The 18,567-nt window shown below is 41.9% G+C and overlaps 2 protein-coding genes across 2 annotated transcripts; both read left to right on the forward strand.

Moving 5' to 3' along the window:
• Nucleotides 1-38: 38 nt before the first annotated feature.
• LOC133413109 (deubiquitinase DESI2) lies at nucleotides 39-9,808 on the forward strand. Its single transcript, XM_061697066.1, has 5 exons — nucleotides 39-566; nucleotides 3,550-3,622; nucleotides 5,689-5,782; nucleotides 5,856-5,997; nucleotides 6,988-9,808. Exons 1-5 carry the CDS (start codon nucleotides 528-530, stop codon nucleotides 7,252-7,254), a joined length of 615 nt encoding a protein of 204 aa, XP_061553050.1. The 5' UTR covers nucleotides 39-527; the 3' UTR covers nucleotides 7,255-9,808.
• Nucleotides 9,809-10,848: 1,040 nt separating this feature from the next.
• Nucleotides 10,849-18,150, forward strand: srsf5a (serine and arginine rich splicing factor 5a). Its single transcript, XM_061697065.1, has 8 exons — nucleotides 10,849-10,943; nucleotides 11,997-12,125; nucleotides 13,296-13,366; nucleotides 13,452-13,601; nucleotides 14,035-14,104; nucleotides 16,641-16,714; nucleotides 16,799-16,903; nucleotides 17,168-18,150. The coding sequence occupies exons 2-8, from the start codon at nucleotides 12,000-12,002 to the stop codon at nucleotides 17,487-17,489; spliced, it is 918 nt and encodes a 305-aa protein (XP_061553049.1). The 5' UTR covers nucleotides 10,849-10,943; nucleotides 11,997-11,999; the 3' UTR covers nucleotides 17,490-18,150.
• Nucleotides 18,151-18,567: the final 417 nt, after the last annotated feature.

An 18,567-nucleotide genomic window follows, 5' to 3' on the forward strand; every position in this document is an offset into this window, starting at 1 on the left:
CATTTGTTTTCCCCGGAGCGATATACATTCACGCCACTGCGATGACATCATCGCCCGACCAGAAGGAGGAGGAGGAGGCAGAGTCACAGTGACAACCACACCGAGCGGACTAACATCGGGCTGCACGACGGGGCAAAGTCTTCATCGTCATGTCGCAGCGGCGGAGCCTCACCCGCCCACGCGGAGGACGCTGCACGCGGGACAGTCACCGGAGGAACGCCGGCCGGAGATGCTGCTAGTAGAAGCCGCGAGCATCCACCGTGGACCCGGACGCATCATCATCATCATCAAAATGGACGCCCATGATAACATGAGGAGGACGCTCAGGCCTTCAGCATGAGCACTTTGGAGGCTTTTATTGCACTCGGTTTTGAGCTTTGATGCCTTCCTGCCCTCGTGCGGTGACATTCTGACTTTGCGTGCGCGTGGATGCAGCGTGGCCCAGTGTGTGTGCGTGTGTGTGGAGGTGGTGGTGGAGGAGGGTGTGGGCGTGCTGCTGAGACCCACCACACGCACAGTTTGAAGCCATGGCCAGTGAACCTGTCATCCTCAACGTGTATGATATGGTGAGATCTTTTTTTTTTTTTTTTTTTTTTCTTCCCTTCTTTGTAACATGTTATTCATCTAAGTAGGGAATATTTGGTAACGTGACACCTGCTGCCCAGCCCTGCAGCCTTCCGCCACTGCCACATCAGGAGACAGCAGCTCTGTATTCAATAGAAATTGTGGTAAACGTGTACGTGTGCAGCGCCATAGACCAAAGTGATTCCCTTCATTCTGTTTTTAAAAATTAGAACACTTTTTCAAAAATATATAATTTATTGATATATGCATTTTTTCTATTTGAAAAATATTAACAAAATTAATAATGAGGAGCCTAAATGTTAAATGCAAGAATAACTTTTAAATCAAAAATATTTTCAATACATTTGGTTAAAAAATATATTGAATGCATAGGCACAATTTATATGCAACTTTAGTGAGAATATTATTTTTTTAAGGACATAAATTCTTTAACTTCCTGGCTGATGTCTTGAGATGTTGCTTTACTGTTTTCACATAATGTTCTTTCCTCACTATGCCATCTATTTTGTGAAGCACACCAGTCCCTCCTGTGGAAAAACAACCCCACAACATAATGCTACCACCCCCGTTTCTCAGACCTGCACACTTCCCCCATTTTCCGATATTTTCGGAACAATGCTCACTTGACTTTCATCAGCCCAGAGGACATTTCTCCAAAAATGAAGGTCATTGTCCCCATGTGCATTTGCAAACTGCATTCTGGCTGCTTGATGTTTCTTTTAGAGTAATGGCTTCTTCCTGGCAGACCAGACTTTCAGCTAATGTCGGCGCAGTGCTTGTTTCACTGTGGATGATGACACACCCCTTACCGGCTTCATCCAGCATCTTCATAAGGTCTTTTGCTTTTGTTCTTGGGTTGATATGCGCATTTCGGACCTAAGCACATTCATTTTTGGTACACAGAACCCGTCTGCTTCCTGAGCAGTATGATGGTTGGATATTCCCATGGTGTTTATACTTGCGTATAATGTTGTTGAACAGATGAACGTGGCACCTTCAGGCATTTGGAAATTGCACCCAAGGATGAACCAAAATTCCACAAATCTCTTCCTGACATCTTGGCTGATTTCTTTTGACTTTCCCATGATGGTACACAAAGACGCAATGTGTTTCAGGTGTGCCTAGTTCAAATAAACCCATAGGTGTGTCTCTAATTAACTCAGAAGTTGTCAAGAAACCTATCAGAAGCAACAAAAGAAATTACATCATCATCCAGGTTTTCCCAAATTGTTTAAAGGCTCAGTAATCTTATTGTATGTAAACGTCTGACTTTTGACGAAAGTAATGAAAAATTGCCCTAAGAAAATCATTCTCTCATTATTTTGGGATTGAACAGGAAAGGTTTCTGATTTCATGCCAGTAAGAAAAAAAAAGCTTGTCTTTTTATAATGTTTATTTAAACATCTGGTTTCAACTGTAATAATATATTTTAAGTTGTATTTAGAATTTATACTCAAATAAGTGTAAGTATTTTTTTTTAGCTTTTTTGAATCTCATTTTGTAATGTAGCGATATATTCATTCATTCATCTTCCGTACCGCTTATCCTCACTAGAGTCGCGGGCGTGCTGGAGCCTATCCCAGCTGTCATCGGGCAGGAGGCGATTGGCAGGGTTGCCAGCCAATCGCAGGGCACATAGAAACAAACAACCATTCGCACTCACAGTCATGCCTACGGGCAATTTAGAGTCTCCAATTAATGCATGTTTTTGGGATGTGGGAGGAAACCGGAGTGCCCGGAGAAAACCCACGCAGGTACGGGGAGAACATGCAAACTCCACACAGGCGGGGCCGGGGATTGAACCCGGGTCCTCAGAACTGTGAGGCTGACGCTCTAACCAGTCGTCCACCGTGCCGCCTGTAGCTATATATAATAAATGTAAATGTATCATATGTAGTATTTTCAGAGAAAAGTGTAATTTTACGAGAATGATGCAATCCTTTGATAATAGTCCTATTTTTTTAAAGGAAAAATAGGTGTAATCTAGCAATAATAAATATTTCTCTGGATATTAAAAAATGCGTATATATTTAAATATATAATCCAAACACCGGTATGACAAAATATTTGTAGATTTATAACATATAACGATAATGTACATTTGTCAAAATAGACTAAGAACTAAATTGTGGATTTGGATTTTGCATTATTAAACACCAAAATGTGTGAGGTGCAGGTATTATTTTAGTTGTATTTTTTGAGGTGGTACTTGGTATAAACCTTTTGACCACCGCTGCATGTAACATAACAAAATGTGGAAAAAAGTGCTGTGAATACTTTCTGGACACACTGTAGTTTTGGGCTAAGCGGACTTTTGGTAGCCAAAGTGGATATACTGCAATACTTTAAAGACTAGCGAGAACATCCTGAGGAGGGAGGATGGTGGATGTTTTTTTTTCCAATGTGAAATCAATGTGTGACGTGAGGCTGCAGGCAACACGAGCTCATAAAAACAAGACGGGGAGGGGGAGCTCCCGCAAGGCTTGTTGTTCCTGTCCTCCCCCCTAATAGGACAAAGGTGACGGCAGATACTTGAGGAGTAAAGACTGCATTGCATCACGTCTTGTATTATTGATAGGAGACAGCTAGATCGGCGTGGGGGATGGGTAGCAGCTAATGTCACAGGGCAAGATTGACTTCTCAGCGTTTGCTGTAAACGTGCAGCAAAATAAAACACTCATAAAGTCACTGGTCACAAATTTAGCCATGGTGTTTTGTACCGCCAAGGCCACCATACCTTCCCATTCATCCAGTGACAGAGTTCTCCATCATTTGAGCAACAATTTTACAAGAATTAAGTTTTTTATTTTTTTATTTTTATAAACAGAAAAAAAGGTGTAATCTTGTGAAAATAAAGTTGTATTTTCAAGAATAAAAGCTTTTTACGAACAAATTAATATGTCACAATGCTATTAAAGTCCTGCCTAAACGTTTATATTCTTTCTTTTTTTTATTTCCCTGCAGTACTGGATAAATGAGTACACTTCCACTTTGGGAATTGGAGTCTTCCACTCAGGCATCGAGATTTATGGTCGAGGTGAGACATGACGTTAAATTACGCGACGTTCCATTAAGTCACAGAACAGGACAGAACATGATGTGACATTAAAACACGTGACATATTAAAACACAGGACAGGACATTAAATCTGGACTGCATGGAAGGACAGGGCATGACTTTAAATCGCATAACACAACAGGACATCACATGACATGACATGAAGTCACATAACAGGGCAGTAAATCAGATTAAATCACAGGACAGGACATTCAAATCACATGACTGGACATGATATTAAATTGCATGAAACAATGGTGCTTTGAGATACAAGTTTAATTTGTTCTTCATCTCAAATTATCTTTCCCCTTTGAAATGAATGAAAATGCCATTAATCTCTTCCAGCCTACCCCCCAAGAAATTGTAATGTGTTTTAATAAGAAAAATAGCACCCTATAATATTGTACTTTATAAAAACATACAGCAATGACATAATTGAATATAATACAAAAGAATTGAACCGTTTTTGCCATATTTCTTGCTTCAGTGTAATGGACAATGTACTGCTCCTTCTGGTGTGCAGGTCTTGGCCACCTGGGGGCAGTATAATACAGACATAGAGACACAGAACTGACTGCGTAAGCTGCAGTAGTATTAATAATTTTTTGCAAAGGATTAAAAAATATCCCTGTGCGTATTATTATAGTGTTTGTCTACATGTGTTAAAGAGTTATAATACCACGACACCGATGTTATTATTCGTTAGCCCGTCTATGGCGTTTTGCATTGTTTTCTAGCATTAAGCTAAACCAATTTTATTAAGGCAAAGCTGTGTAGTTTTTTTAAATACGCAACATGTTATTCTCTTTTTTTTATGTTTGCATGAACGGTAAATTTCAACTGGGAGTGGCATTCAAAAGATTGAGGCCACTTTTTTGATGACTGCCAAATTGCTACTTGGTGTGAAGTGAGTTGAGTTGAATTCACGGCCTTCATACGGCGCTTGTATCTCAAATTTTTGCTCGCAAGTCAAAGTAAAAATCGCCCGAAGGACAGCTCGTATCTTCAAAAGCTCATCACTGTTAAAGTAAATCCGAAGACAGGACAGGACATGACATGATATTAAATCGCGATTGGCTGGCGACCAGTCCAGGGTGTACCCCGCCTCTATAGCCTCCAGCACGCCCGCGGCCCTAGTGAGGATAAGCGGAACGGAAGATGAATGACTGAATGAATGAATAACATGACCCAATTTCTCGAGGCTGAGTTACCAGCGACTCGTAGTTTATTTTCTGTGTGTGTATGTTTGTGTATCACTGAGAATTTAATTATGCTCAAACGTTGCACCAAGAAATCCGTCCACAATTAAATACAGTCCATGCGCAAAAAGTGGGAGTGACAGAATTGAGTTCATCTTTTTAAAACATCTTTGCACTTACATTCTGTCTGTTATCACTGCTACAGTAAATGAAGTAAATACTGCAATTAGTCAGCCGGGCCTAAGTACTGTGGGGGTAATTAATTGCTTAGTAAAAAACTATTGTTGATTTAACCTTTGTGGTGCTTTGGTACATGATGTTACATTAAATCCCAGGAGATTAACTCACATGACAGGACAGGACATGACTTGACATTAAATCACAGGACAGGAAAGGACAGGGCATGACATTAAATCACATCACATTACATTTATTCGCAGGACGGAATAGGACATAACATTAAATCACATCACATGACAGGACAGGACATGAACTCACTTGACAAGACCTTAATCGTTAGGAGATGACATTCTGCTCATTCCCTGGAGAGGAAATGACAGAACATGACAATCACATTTCAGGACAGAACAGGACATGACTTGAAATGAAATCCCAGGACAGGACAAGGCCTGACATGACACGAAATCACAGGACATGACATAACATGACAGGGCATTATATCACATGACATGAAAGGACACAACACGACAATAAATCAAATGACATGACAGGGCATGACATAACATGACAGAGCATTCAATCACATGACAGGATGTGATGCTGTCATTAATTGCTGGGTAATTTCTATCGTTTATTTTAACCTTTTGTGGCGCTTCTTCTGGACTAGAATTTGCATACGGAGGCCACCCGTACCCTTTCAGCGGCATCTTCGAAATCAACCCGGGCAATGCCGCCGAGCTGGGAGAGACGTTTAAATTCAAGTGAGGCTTTTGGGATTTAGCCACATCACTTTGGAGATGGATAAATGACTGATTGTAACGTGATTCTCCACAGGGAGGCCATCGTGTTGGGCACCACCGACTTCGCGCAGGAGGACATGGACAAGATCATGGAAGAGCTCGGCAAGGAGTTCAAAGGCAACGCCTACCACCTCATGCACAAGAACTGCAACCACTTCTCCTCCTCGCTCTCCGAGGTCACTCGACTGTCTAATATATATTTTATTTATGAACAGAAAACAGTTAGCTTAGCATACACTTACTCGTTGCTTTGACTGTTTTTGTCTTTAAAAGTCTGAGTTGCAATACATACATTATTATGTATGCACACAGATGATTCCCATGTCTGTCTGTCTGCCTTTATTCAACACTAATAATTCCAACCACAGATTTTACAGTGTTAGAAAGTTTATGAAAATGTTTGTACTAATATTAATACATTACCACATGCAGATTATGTCACTAAACCGTAATGTATACTAGCATATTGATAACATATTCCTAATGTAACCACAATGTTAGGAAGAAAATTGATTTATGCCTTCCTATTCCTGAATGTACGGGGAGGCATATAAAAGCTTTTCTCTATAATGCTGCTCGACGCTTTGGAGGAGGACTTATAAAGGCGATATACTTCTGTGATGGTTAGTTTGGGTAAGTCTTGTTAACAGGGTGTGTAGAAATACGCAATTTTTTCAAAACCGTATTCCCGAGCTGAGACTACATACAAAGAGTCTATGCACGCTCTTATTTTCTCTGATCAACTAATGTTCGCATTTAGCTTAACATGACCCTTCCATTGGCAGCACGGTGACCGACCGGTTAGAGGGTCTGCCTCACAGTTCTGAGGACCGGGGTTCAAATCCCGGCCCCGCCTGTGTGGAGTTTGCATGTTCTCCCCCGTGCCTGCGTGGGTTTTCTCTGGGCACTCCGGTTTCCTCCCACATCCCAAAAACATACATGGGAGGTTAATTGAAGACTCGAAATTGCCCGAATGTGTGAATGTGAGTACGAATTGTTGTTGGTTTATGTGTGCCCTGCGACTGGCTAGCAACCAGTTCCGGGTGTACCTCTCCTCCCGCCTGAGGATAGCTGGGATAGGCTCCAGCACTCCCGCGACCCTTGTGGGGATAAGCGGCTCAGAAAATGTACCCTTCCATTAAAATCCCACATTTTGCTTTTTCCAGCTGCTGTGTGGCCGCGAGATCCCGCGCTGGGTCAATCGTCTGGCCTACTTCAGCTCGTGCATCCCCTTCCTGCAGAGCTGCCTGCCCAAAGAGTGGCTGACACCGGCCGCCTTGCAGACCCACATCAGCCTGGGCCTTCACAAGGATGAGTGCCGACGCCAGTCCAGCGACGACGACCGCGACCGCCCGTCGCCGGCCTCATCGTCCGGGGCCGCCGGATCCTCCTCTTCCTCCTCCTCGCACAGCTGCCGCCACACGAGGGTGTGAGGGAGCGCCGCCGACTAACCTGTAGACCAGGAAATGCAGAGGGCCAAGCCTTGTTGGAGCCACTTTTTGTACAGCTTAAGACTGCTGAATGTGTCTTTTTTCCGTCATATGCTACACTTTCTTTGTATCGTGGTTTGGTTGTTGACAACTCCTAACACTCCTGACACTTTGCTGGGAAGCATCCGCTCCCTGCCCAGAATTCTTTGAAAAAGTCAGCTCCTAAAGCCTTAGCGGCATTAAATGTGTTCGGTGACACAAAGGCACAGGGAGACCAACATTTTGGTTTGAAGCGGCCATTTTGGGTCACATGGGGCCTTTGGCGTTATTGAGAAAATTCTGCCCTCAAAGCCAGTTTCAACATAACAACAAAAGATGTGGTAGATATGTCCATCATATATAGACTCACAAAAAAAAAGTCTGATGAAGCCATAGCTGAAAAGACATAGGAGGTCTGCCATTTTGGCTCGACAGCAGCACCCAAAACCAGTTAATCCCTTGCAGCATGAAATTTGGGCCACATGTTGTCTATCATAACTACACCCACAAAAATGTCTCCAAAAGCCATACGCAAAAAGACAAGAGGTCTGCCATTTTGGTTTGATTCAGCTATTTTGGAGTGAACTCTCTCTTTTTTAAAATTATTATTTCAGCCCCCAAAGTCAGTTTCCATTAACAGCATGAAATTTGAGGTAGACATGTCTATCATGAGTAAACCCACATAAAGGTTTCAAGAACCCATGCACGAAAAGACCAGGCCGTCTGCCATTTTGGTTCGAAATGGTAATTCTGGCTTTTCTGTCTCAAGAATCCAAAACAAAAACACACAGAAAGCCTTTTGGTTTGAAATGGCCATTTTTGAGTCCTTTTTATCATATCCAGAGACCCTCAAAAGATTAACTTCTTGTTGATATTTTGTTAAATTGTTACCAAATTTGAACCATGCACACAAGCCAGATGGACGGCACTAAATTGCAAAAATGTCTATGGGTGGTGGCAAATTTTGATGGCATACAAAATGAACCCATATTTTTATTTCTATTAACATTCACAGTTGGCTTAGCTTCGATTTACATTTTGACTTCAAAAGTCCGTGCTTCTTTATAGGTGATGTTATAGTCCATCGTATGACACCTGCGCTTGTTTTCATTTGGATCAACTTTCATTAGCAGTTAGCTTGGCATATACTTAGCTATACCATTTGACTTTAAAAGTCAGAGCTACTTTATAATTGATGGTATACTCCTTGTAGTTATTGTCATCTGACGGCACACATACATTTAATTTCAGTTTGATCAAGTAGTTAGCTTAGCACACACTTAGCTGGGCCTTTTACCATGTCTTTTTATGGTAAGCTAACTAGTTAAAGCTTGTTACTCTGTTTGCCAACGCTGTAAGACAACATTGTTGTGGTTGTAAACATGTTTACAGGTTGCAAAGCATTTAAAGGCATAAAAAGGGAATTTCTTTTTTCATTTTGGGATAACAATACACTATTTTATTTTGTATCCCTCCTGCTATGGTTGTGACGCGTTCGAGGACAGCTACAGCTACTCTCTCTCAGGAAGGAACTCACTCGTCGTTGTGACTGGTTTGGACATTTCACTGAGTGTATTTATTGTGTTGCAGCTAACAAACACACATAGTATACGCACTACACACACACACAGGTTGTACAGTGGTTCATACAGTACAATACAGTATATAACTTTCTTACAGAGTACACTAGACAGGTATTTTTTTCTAGCGTCATCCGAGACCTTGTATTTCTCTTTTCTCAACCCAAGACTTGACTTATTAGTACTAGAATAAAGAGACGAGTACTAAGTGAGTGTTTGTCTTCTATTAAATTTTAAAATACAGGTTATGTTGTTATTGTTTAAAAAAAAAAAAAAAAAAAAGAGGCTTCAGGCCTTTTAATGACACTCCCAGTTGAAGTTCACTGTCAAACTAAACGTAAAAGAAAACCACGCGCTGTGTATATAAAACAACCACATAACTTCAGCTTTGGCGAACATGTCCGTTTAGCTTAATGCTAACGAACAATGTAAAACGCTATAGATGTGTTATTGAGTGTTGCGATGTTTTAACCCTTTAAAGCTATTGTGGCTATTTGAACACAAACAGTTCAGGAACAAGTAGGCAGAAAATATAGCAATACTTACAGGCATTATTTATCCTCCTATCCAACCACCCTACTGTATATTTATATGACAAACATAAGTGCAGCTTACAGAGGACCGTCTCCATGTAGTGTATATCTGTTTGTCTGTATTTATTGCCCACAGGTGGCCAAGGCATGCAGACCAGGAGGAGCAGCAAAATGTCCATCGAATTGAAGCAAAAGGCGGCACGGTGGACGACTGGTTAGAGCTTCAGCCTCACAGTTCTGAGGACCCGGGTTCAATCCCCGGCCCCGCCTGTGTGGAGTTTGCATGTTCTCCCCGTGCCTGCGTGGGTTTTCTCCGGGCACTCCGGTTTCCTCCCAAAAAAACATGCATTAATTGGAGACTCTAAATTGCCCGTAGGCATGACTGTGAGTGCGAATGGTTGTTGGTTTATGTGTGCCCTGCGATTGGCTGGCAACCAGTTCAGGGTCTACCCCGCCTCCTGCCCGATGACAGCTGGGATAGGCTCCAGCGCGCCCGCGACCCTAGTGAGGAGAAGCGGCTCAGAAAATGGATGGATGGATGTAGCAAAAACTGTTTATTTCTTTACATTCTGTTTAATTATGTCACCACTGTATGTTTTTGCAAAGCGTTAATATAGGGTTCTATTTTTTTCATAAAAAACAAAACAACGGATCATCTCGGAGGGAAAATGATTGGAGATATGAATGTTTGGAGTCACCAGCGTGGTCATGGAATGAATTAAACTATCTCAAGGCACCACTGTATATGTTTTTTTTTTGTTCAGGTTCCAGAGTATCTGTATCATGGTTGCACCAGTTCAAACACAGCAAAATATGTGGAATAAGAAATCAAAATCGCTCATAAAAAACAGTACAGTTGGTGATTGAGTTAATGATTAAATGCAGCAAAGTGAAAAACAGTAATGATAATAGTGTGTTGGTATTGAGTGATAGAAGTTAAAAAAAAAATTCCACATATCCTGGCTTAAACCAGGGACTAACACCACAAGTATATCAGTAGAAACCAGCATATTGCTCTGTGCAGATAGTCCAGTCGGGAAAAGGGGGGTGGAACAAATCAGTTTTGAGGTAAGGAGGTGGGAGGACTGTTGTGGTTGTTGCTAAAATATTACATTTCAACTAAGAACTGTATGGCTATGCAGTTTTCTAGCTTGTTTAAAAAGGACATACACTGACAAATAAAATAAAATAATCTAAATTTCTATAATATAATATAATTGATTCAATTTAAGAGTACCCACAAATATGGACTAGAAACGCCAATGGCCGCCACACTGAGGTCAGTTACTGTACTTCCGTCCTGGATGACGTAGTAAGCATCCTACTTGATGCAGCAGCCAATCATATTGCAGCAGTGCATGTCCTCTGGCCAATCATATTGCAGAGAAGCGTGTCCTGCCTAGAATCTGGAAACCGTTTTGCCTGCCCTTTTTCAGCCTCCAGTTGCTCGTTCGCCATTTTGAAGCAGTTGAGCGTAGCTGAGGGAAAAAGCCCTTAAACGACTTCAGTTCAAACGTAGAATTTCCCAGGATAAAGCGAGGTGAGACCCGGACGCGACACACGTTTGGCACCCGCATTAATGTTCTCAAATACGTCGACCGAAATTCGACTCTAATGCCGTGTTTTTATTTACTTTCATTTTTTTTTGCGCGCTAAAGGCTCGTTAGCTCGCCGCGGCTAACCGACATCGTGGCAAGCTAGACATGAGCAGTACTAGTTTATTCCACGAAACAAGCTCATCTTTGGGGTTGTTCCCTCCGCCTTTTAGTCCAGTAATAGTTTCAGATGTTAAACGAATTGATGAAAATTTGCTTTTTATGCAGTAAATGTAATTTAAGACGTCGTTTTTTTGTGGGGAATCGTCTCAACTTCGTCGTAGTTAAGGATGAGCTCGGCCTGTTTTCTTGCACTGTTGGACTTTAAATCTGCTACCCAAATGTACTTTGAAAACGAAGAAAACTTTCGAAATACAGCAAATTATTTGAACTAACGTGATTTGTGTATAGTATCGGTCTTTTATGGTGCTATCCACTATAAACGCTATTCCCTGCTCTTTTTTTCTTATGAAGCCACCTTTTTATTTTTTTAAAATTCATTTCGTATAGTAATGGTGTGGTTTACTGTGTTTTAGGAAATAATTACGGCATATCACACAAGTTGCACCAAATATGTATCGTAAACAGTCGGTCGTCAAACTGGTTGATGAATCACATGGTTTATTACCATATTGAACCAGGTCTGACTGCGCATTTCGTTGGTTGCTTTGCGATTTATTTTTTTTGTGTGATATGACATCCATAATGCATAAAAAGTGTCACTACTTTTTTAATTCAGTATTTAATTTTGGTTAAGCAATTGGTAAAGTAAACCGATTCAAAATTATTTCAAATAGAACAGAGTGAGTGAATTACAGTATTAAAATATACTAGTGCACATTCATGTGCAAATTTTTTAAAGAAAATTTTCAGTTGATCTGACCCATGTATGTTTTCAAAATGTAATGTGGCCCTTGAACACAAAGCTGCTCATTAACTTAGTATTGGTAACTATTTAACTTGTGTGCGGTGTTTTTTGTGGCTTATTCTTCTAACAGATCATGAGCGGTAGTCGAGTCTTCATCGGGCGCCTGAGCCCACATGCCAGAGAGAGAGACGTGGAGAAGTTTTTCAAGGGTTTCGGACGGATCCGCGAAATCAACTTGAAAAACGGATTTGGTTTTGTGGTCAGTGAGAGCGGTCATTTTGTGCCCTTTGAGAGTAATCGCCCAGCTTTGCGTTGTGGCGAACTTCATGTCGAATAAAGTTTGTCAGTAAGATTTTTATTTATTTTTTATCATAGTCAAAGCATGTCTTTGCTGACTTGCCCTGCTTCAACTAACAACAAAGCTGCAAACAGAAAGACGCGAGTTTACAAAAACACAGTCAGTGTTTTCCCAACTTAGCAGTTTGGATGCTATATTTAATTTCAATTATTTTAATTTTTATTTATTTTTAAAAAATAAAAGTGACTATCAACTGGAATTCCCACCAAGAAACCGACAGCATGAGCGGGATCATTTGAAATTATTTTGCGTATGACAGAAAAGGAGCCAGGTGAAAGGCAATTGGAGTCATTGCCAAAGACTTTTACCTAATTATACGTTGCAACAGCAGTACACAGTTTGGCAACTTTTGACCCGAGGTATGTGTGGTATTACTCTTAGGTCGATGTAGTTCTGTTTCTTAGTTGTTTTAAAGATACTGTATAGTGAATTCCGAGATTTGTTTTGGAATACATTATACATTTTTGAAGGCAGTTGCTGAAAACATGCAAAGACTGAACTATGTAGTACTCAATTATGGCGATATAGTTGTTAAACAGTTTGTCATCCTTGCGGTTTTCCTGTGGTTTGTTTTTGTAAACGTGTCAGTGTTTATCCAGTGCATTTGTGATGTGCATTTAGCTAGCTAGCTATCCTGACACCCCAAAATTGTCTTCCTTTTGGATGGTCCGCTGACGTGACCGCTTTAGAGTGCCTCGTTGTCGACCTTGAGTGCGCGCATGTCACACAGAGAAAGGCGTGGACGAAAAGTGGAGACAATGGCTTATTTATTTTTTTAAATGATTTTTCCAAGAGGAGACAATCATAATCTGTAAAATAAAAATAAAAATAATTGTCTGTGGAAGTTGATATAAGCTGCATCGCGGTGAAACTTTCCAAAAGCTTCTTAGGCCTCAGGAAAAAAGCAAATCCCAGAAGAAAAAGAAAAAAACAAGAAAGTGTTTCGAATAATGTCATTGCCATTTGCTTTTTAATTTAAGACGAGTGAGAAAAATCTCTTAAAATCCAATTTTTGTAAAAAAAATAAAAAATAAAAAAAAATCATCTAATGAAACCTTTTGTTTTTTGCAGGAGTTTGACGATCACAGGGACGCTGATGACGCAGTGTACGAATTAAACGGCAAAGAACTCTGCAGTGAAAGGTGAGCTCTCTACGGTCCAAAGTTCACATGCGGTTTTGTGTTATCTGCCACTCACAAGGGCTTGCCGTCCCCGTCGTTGTTGCAGGGTCACTATCGAGCATGCTCGCTCCAGGAGAGGAAGGGGCGGTGGCGGCGGCGGCGGCGGCGGTGGAGGAGGTGGCGGTGGCGGCGGCGGCGGCGGCTCCAGAATGGGAGGCTTTAGTGGCTATCGGCAATCGCGCAGTAGTGGTTCCAGGTACTAAATGGCCTCCAGGAATCATTTACACTAGCATCTCTACGGTTGAACACAATATTCCATTTATATGCCCTGAATTAGGAAGCCATCTTTTTAATATTATTACAATTAAACTTTTGGCGTCATTCCATGTTATGTCTCTAATTGAATTTAGTCTTCAAACCTGTCCCACTGTGAAAGCAACAGCCTATCAGTGACTAAGGCTAAATGTTTGTACAATGTGTGTCTCATGCGCGTTCATGTTCGTGAGGGGTGTTGCTTTGTCCAAGTTCAACTTTAACCACTTACAACAGTCTGGCGTTACCTATAAGATGCCACCGTGGTCGGTCGTGCGTTCCTTCAAAGCAACCGCTGGCCGAACTGCTAGTCTTGCTACTACATGTGGTTTCTGCCTAGCTCACTTTTGTTATGGTGCGATCGTGTGTTTGCGCAGGTACGGACCCCCGGTGCGCACGGACCACCGGCTGATAGTAGAGAACCTGTCGTCGCGCATCAGCTGGCAGGTAAGACTGTTCTCGGCCTTTGTTTCTATTCCAAATACGCCATTGATAAGTAGTCTTAGCTTTTATAAAAGTAGCTTGTTTTTTTTTTTTTCCCAAATTGATGCAACATTTTAGCAACGGGGCCCAAGACAATGTGGGTCCCATTAGCGAATTGGCCAACAATGCAGTTTTTTTGTTTGTTTTTTTTCTCCCAGAGTGAGCAACAGAAAAACAGCAGCTAACTGCTGTTGATGGCTAGTATAATAAAACAGCCTTGTATGGTTGCCTTGTGTCAAAAGTGGCCAACGCACACCCTCCACGGAGGGCTCACAAGTTTGCAGCGCCCTCTCTCCTGGTTGTGTTCTGAATAGTGTCCATTTGGTGCCTCTCCTTACACGCAGTTGCCGCCGGTCTAAAGTCTTGGCTGGGCCCCGGTAGCGGGCGAAAGTGGTCTAGCGCAGGATACGGTAGCCTTAGGAGGTCCGTAAGCCGGTCTGGAGGTTCTGTGGGCTGGCATCCCCGACTGCTGTAACGCCCTCTCAAATCTGGGGGAGGGCCACCCCCCGCCCGCCCGCCGCCCTCTTTGGGGTCTTTTTCTGTTGCTGTGACGGGGTGTTGAGTGCCCCCTCGTCTCCCACTGCTACTACTTGCTCTCTGGTGGTTCCGTACTTGTGGAGGCCTGGAGGTCGAGGTCGTTTCTCGAGGGCTTAACACTGCATTGGTTCCCATTTGCTATTTGGACACGTGGCGCTATGCTAATGTCTTCCTGGTAATGGACACGGTAAGTAGCATTACAACTCATGTGATTTGTGTTTTTGTAGCGGGGCATTCATGTTACCAATGACACAAACTCTTACAATGGACGCACAAACCACTGTCAGGGGTGGGCAAACATTTGTGCTCAAGGGCCACATTTGCTTCTTAAAAACAATGGGTGAGTCAGGCGATTTGTAGAAGGGGTATTTAAATTTTTTAAAAAAATGTCTGGAAAATTTTAATACGGTGACCCCTGTATTCTCGTTGAATTTCAATTAACCAAATGAAATTAAATGTTAAATATTGGGAATGCAACGATACACAAAATTCACTATTCTGCTCGGTACTTTCATGCCACGGTTCGATGCTTCCAAAATACATTTTCATGCCTTTTAACTACTTAAAATTACAGAAGAAAAATAAGAGAATTAGCTAATTAGCGTGTTATAAACTTACTAAATATTATTAAATATAGCACAGACTAGGCATTTGTAGTTGATAACATTCATGAAATTAGCAGTTGGAAGTGACAGAAAATATGAGCCAACAAGAAGAGCAGGCCAGCGAAGGGTTAAAAAAATGTGCACGCGCATCGACCGATTTACACCACATTTGTGCGGAAGCATAGAAAATATTTAATACAGAATATTTTATGGATTTGCAAAATTCCTAACATTTGACGTTTTTGATGCCTTTGTCAACTATAAAGTTGGGAAAAGTATTGCTCAGTCTAGTGCATACCGAATACACCACCATCGAAAATTGTGTATTGTTACACTGCAATTAAATGTGAAATTGTCTATTTTACTGATTTATTTACAATAGATCAATTAAACAATTATGTACAGAGCTATACGAATAAATGTTTTAACTGATTTTACAGGGGAAAACTGATAAAGGCATGCACCGGCAATTACATTACGCTTGATGATGAAAATGCGTGGTGGGCCAGATGAAAGTATGGATACTTTGCCCACCTCTGCACTATAGAAATGCTTTTCCGCACTACACGACAGGCCAAATTCTACAATACAAATATCGAACTAGCGTTAATCAATATTCAATGGCTAAAGCTAATGGCGATAATGAGGCACTTAAAGTGTCTTTTTTTGTTTTTTCTTTTTCATTTTTTTAAACGGCGCAGTTTATTATTTTTTTTATTCCAGCCCCATATTTTTTGCACCCAAAAAGTCACACAGCCCGTTTTCCACTGCAAAGTACCGACTTGGGGAACTGCAGAATCAACACCACACGCACAGCGGAGAACCACTCTTTTCTGTATTGTCCGGAATGTGCTGTCATTTACGGTAAGGAGACACGTTTTTATCCGAAAAGCAACTAAGGGCAAAACGGACATTGTGGAGTAAAATACTGCAGCCCCAACGCAGTGTTAGAAACTTAGCATTTTGTTTGTGTATTGCGTCCTGTTTTTCCTCAAAAGTCACAATTGGACAAATCTGCTCATCCAGTGAGCAACCAGCTGTGGTGTGTCGGCCATTTTGCCCACCCATCAATCAATTGTACTTGAAATATTAGCTTTTTTCCCAGTGTGTCGAGAAGGTACCATGCAGTGGAAAACAGTCTTTTATATTGGGAAATTTCTATTTCAAAAGTAGCGACACCTACATTTGTTTAGTTCTGAACACAATTAGCATGACAGTCTACACACTAGACTAGCCAGCGAGTGTGTATGTTGCTTGTGTTGCTATGCTCGTGTCTCTCCCCTCCAGGTGTGAACAAAACTCAGGTTCTTGAGGGGCCGCCTTGCGGCGCTCATGTTCTAACTCGTGCTCTCACGCAGGACCTCAAAGACCTGATGAGAAAAGCCGGAGAGGTGACCTTTGTTGACGCACACAGGCCCAACAAAAACGAAGGGTGAGCTGTCGAGTGTCGCATTTGTTTATTTTCTGCTCCGTCAAACGCAAGTTGACTCCTCTCTCTGTCGGGGTTTGGCCGCAGGGTCGTTGAGTTCGCATCCCGAAGCGATATGAAGAACGCCATCTCCAAGCTGGACGGCACAGAGCTGAACGGACGCAAGATTAAGATCTTCGAGGACAGCCGAGGGTGAGTCGACGATATAGTAGGAGTCTTAATTAGTGGTCCGCCTTAGACAAACTCTGGTTGTGACAGGAGCAGCACACTAAAATGTTACGTTTGCATCAGGCCAGAAAAATTGTACATGAGATATTGTCGCTGTCGGTGATGGAAATCACCACGTGTCCAAAAGGGTTTCATTGGTTTAGGGTGTCAAATTAATGCTTGAAGCAAAAGTAGGAAAATAGATATATATATTTTTTAAATCCTTTGGTCTCCTTTTCGCCCCTCCAGCCACAGCCGGAGCCGCTCTCGCTCCCGTTCCCGCAGCCGCAGCTACTCGCGCAGTCGCTCCCGCAGCCGCAACCGCTCCAGGAGCCGCAGCCGCTCTCGCACGCCCAGCCGCACCCCGGAAAAGAAGGCTGTTGGCGGCGGTGGTCCCAAAGCCGGCGACCGCTCCCCATCCCGCTCCAAGTCCCGCTCCAAGTCCCACTCCCGCTCCCTGCACTCCCGCTCCCGTTCGCCACCTCCGGCTCAGAACAACCAGTCGCGCTCCCGCTCCAGGTCCAGGTCCCGCTCGCGCTCCCGGTCGGCCTCCGCAGAGAGCAAACACTGAGGAAAAAAGTCGTGTTCGTGATTTGTGGTTGGTAAACTCCATGAAGGGTTGGCTTGTTTATCCTTTTTATTTTTGTCATTCTTAGTTCAACGTGCTTCCACAGGAAAGTCTGGATCCCCACCATCTATTATGTATTTGTACTGCTTTGTTTGGTTTAAAACTAATTCCATAGTGTTTGCATCAGAGGGGGAGCGAGCGAGCGTAATTTCATTGCGGCCGCAGACCTCTGAGATGACTTGTTGCATTCACTGCTTTCACACTGAAGAAAGGAAAAAGTCCTGTGAATGTACTTCATTCGAACATGTACATCGGTTGCACATGATTAAAATTGTTAAAATGTTATACTGTTTTTTTTTTTTTTCCAAAGTGGGGGAAAATTGCATCTGTTTACCACATTGTAATTGTGCCACTGCTGTACATGAGCAGATCTAGTACTTTTTTTCAGTGCACCTACAAACAAGATTCCTTTGGTTGGACTGTGTAACGTATCAGGGTGTCGTTACACACGGGACTCCCAATCAGCCATTTTGTTCATTTGAAATAAAAGCTCGCTCATTCTTGTGATGGCGAAACAACTAGTGGCTTTTGTTTGTTTTTTTTAAATGTTTTTTTGTGTGCCTTGCGACATATTTGTGGGATGACTAAATAAACTTTTCACAAACAGTTTGAATCTCATAATTCATTTTACCTACTTTTTTTTTTTTTTTAATGATTTACAATGCCTTCAATGTCTGTTCAAGGTAAACTTAACTTTTCATACTGTTGGGGTTAAGCTAATTTTTAAAAGCTAAAAGATGAGCAAAGTCTGTTTTTTTTTAATGATTAGAGATAAAATTACTCCATGAGCTTGTGTTAGTCCTTTAAAAGTCCACGCTACGCTCCCTGGTAGCCGTGATGCGGAACACTGACTCCAGAAGCGACCAAATCTACCTAAAGAACAAGTTTTTTTAATTCATCAAAATCTTTTTGGGGGTATTCTAGTACTTCTGACCTACACTTGGGGGCGCTGCAACGTAATCTCGGTGTTTGAGAACTGCCTGAATATAAATTTTCATTGTTCAGTAGTTGAATAAAATGG

This window comes from Phycodurus eques, chromosome 14 (assembly GCF_024500275.1).
Source record: "Phycodurus eques isolate BA_2022a chromosome 14, UOR_Pequ_1.1, whole genome shotgun sequence".
Classification (NCBI taxonomy): Eukaryota; Metazoa; Chordata; class Actinopteri; order Syngnathiformes; family Syngnathidae; genus Phycodurus; species Phycodurus eques.

What these genes read in the sequence shown, in the direction of transcription:
- LOC133413109 (XM_061697066.1), top strand. Translation starts at nt 528, where the DNA reads ATGGCCAGTGAACCTGTCATCCTCAACGTGTATGATATG. An exon ending in CATCGAGATTTATGGTCGAG is followed by an intron (nt 3,623 to 5,688) that starts GTGAGACATGAC and finishes CTTCTGGACTAG; the next exon opens with AATTTGCATACGGAGGCCAC. An exon ending in TCTCCTCCTCGCTCTCCGAG is followed by an intron (nt 5,998 to 6,987) that starts GTCACTCGACTG and finishes TGCTTTTTCCAG; the next exon opens with CTGCTGTGTGGCCGCGAGAT.
- srsf5a (XM_061697065.1), top strand. Translation starts at nt 12,000, where the DNA reads ATGAGCGGTAGTCGAGTCTTCATCGGGCGCCTGAGCCCACATGCCAGA. An exon ending in AAAGAACTCTGCAGTGAAAG is followed by an intron (nt 13,367 to 13,451) that starts GTGAGCTCTCTA and finishes TCGTTGTTGCAG; the next exon opens with GGTCACTATCGAGCATGCTC. An exon ending in AGGCCCAACAAAAACGAAGG is followed by an intron (nt 16,715 to 16,798) that starts GTGAGCTGTCGA and finishes GTTTGGCCGCAG; the next exon opens with GGTCGTTGAGTTCGCATCCC.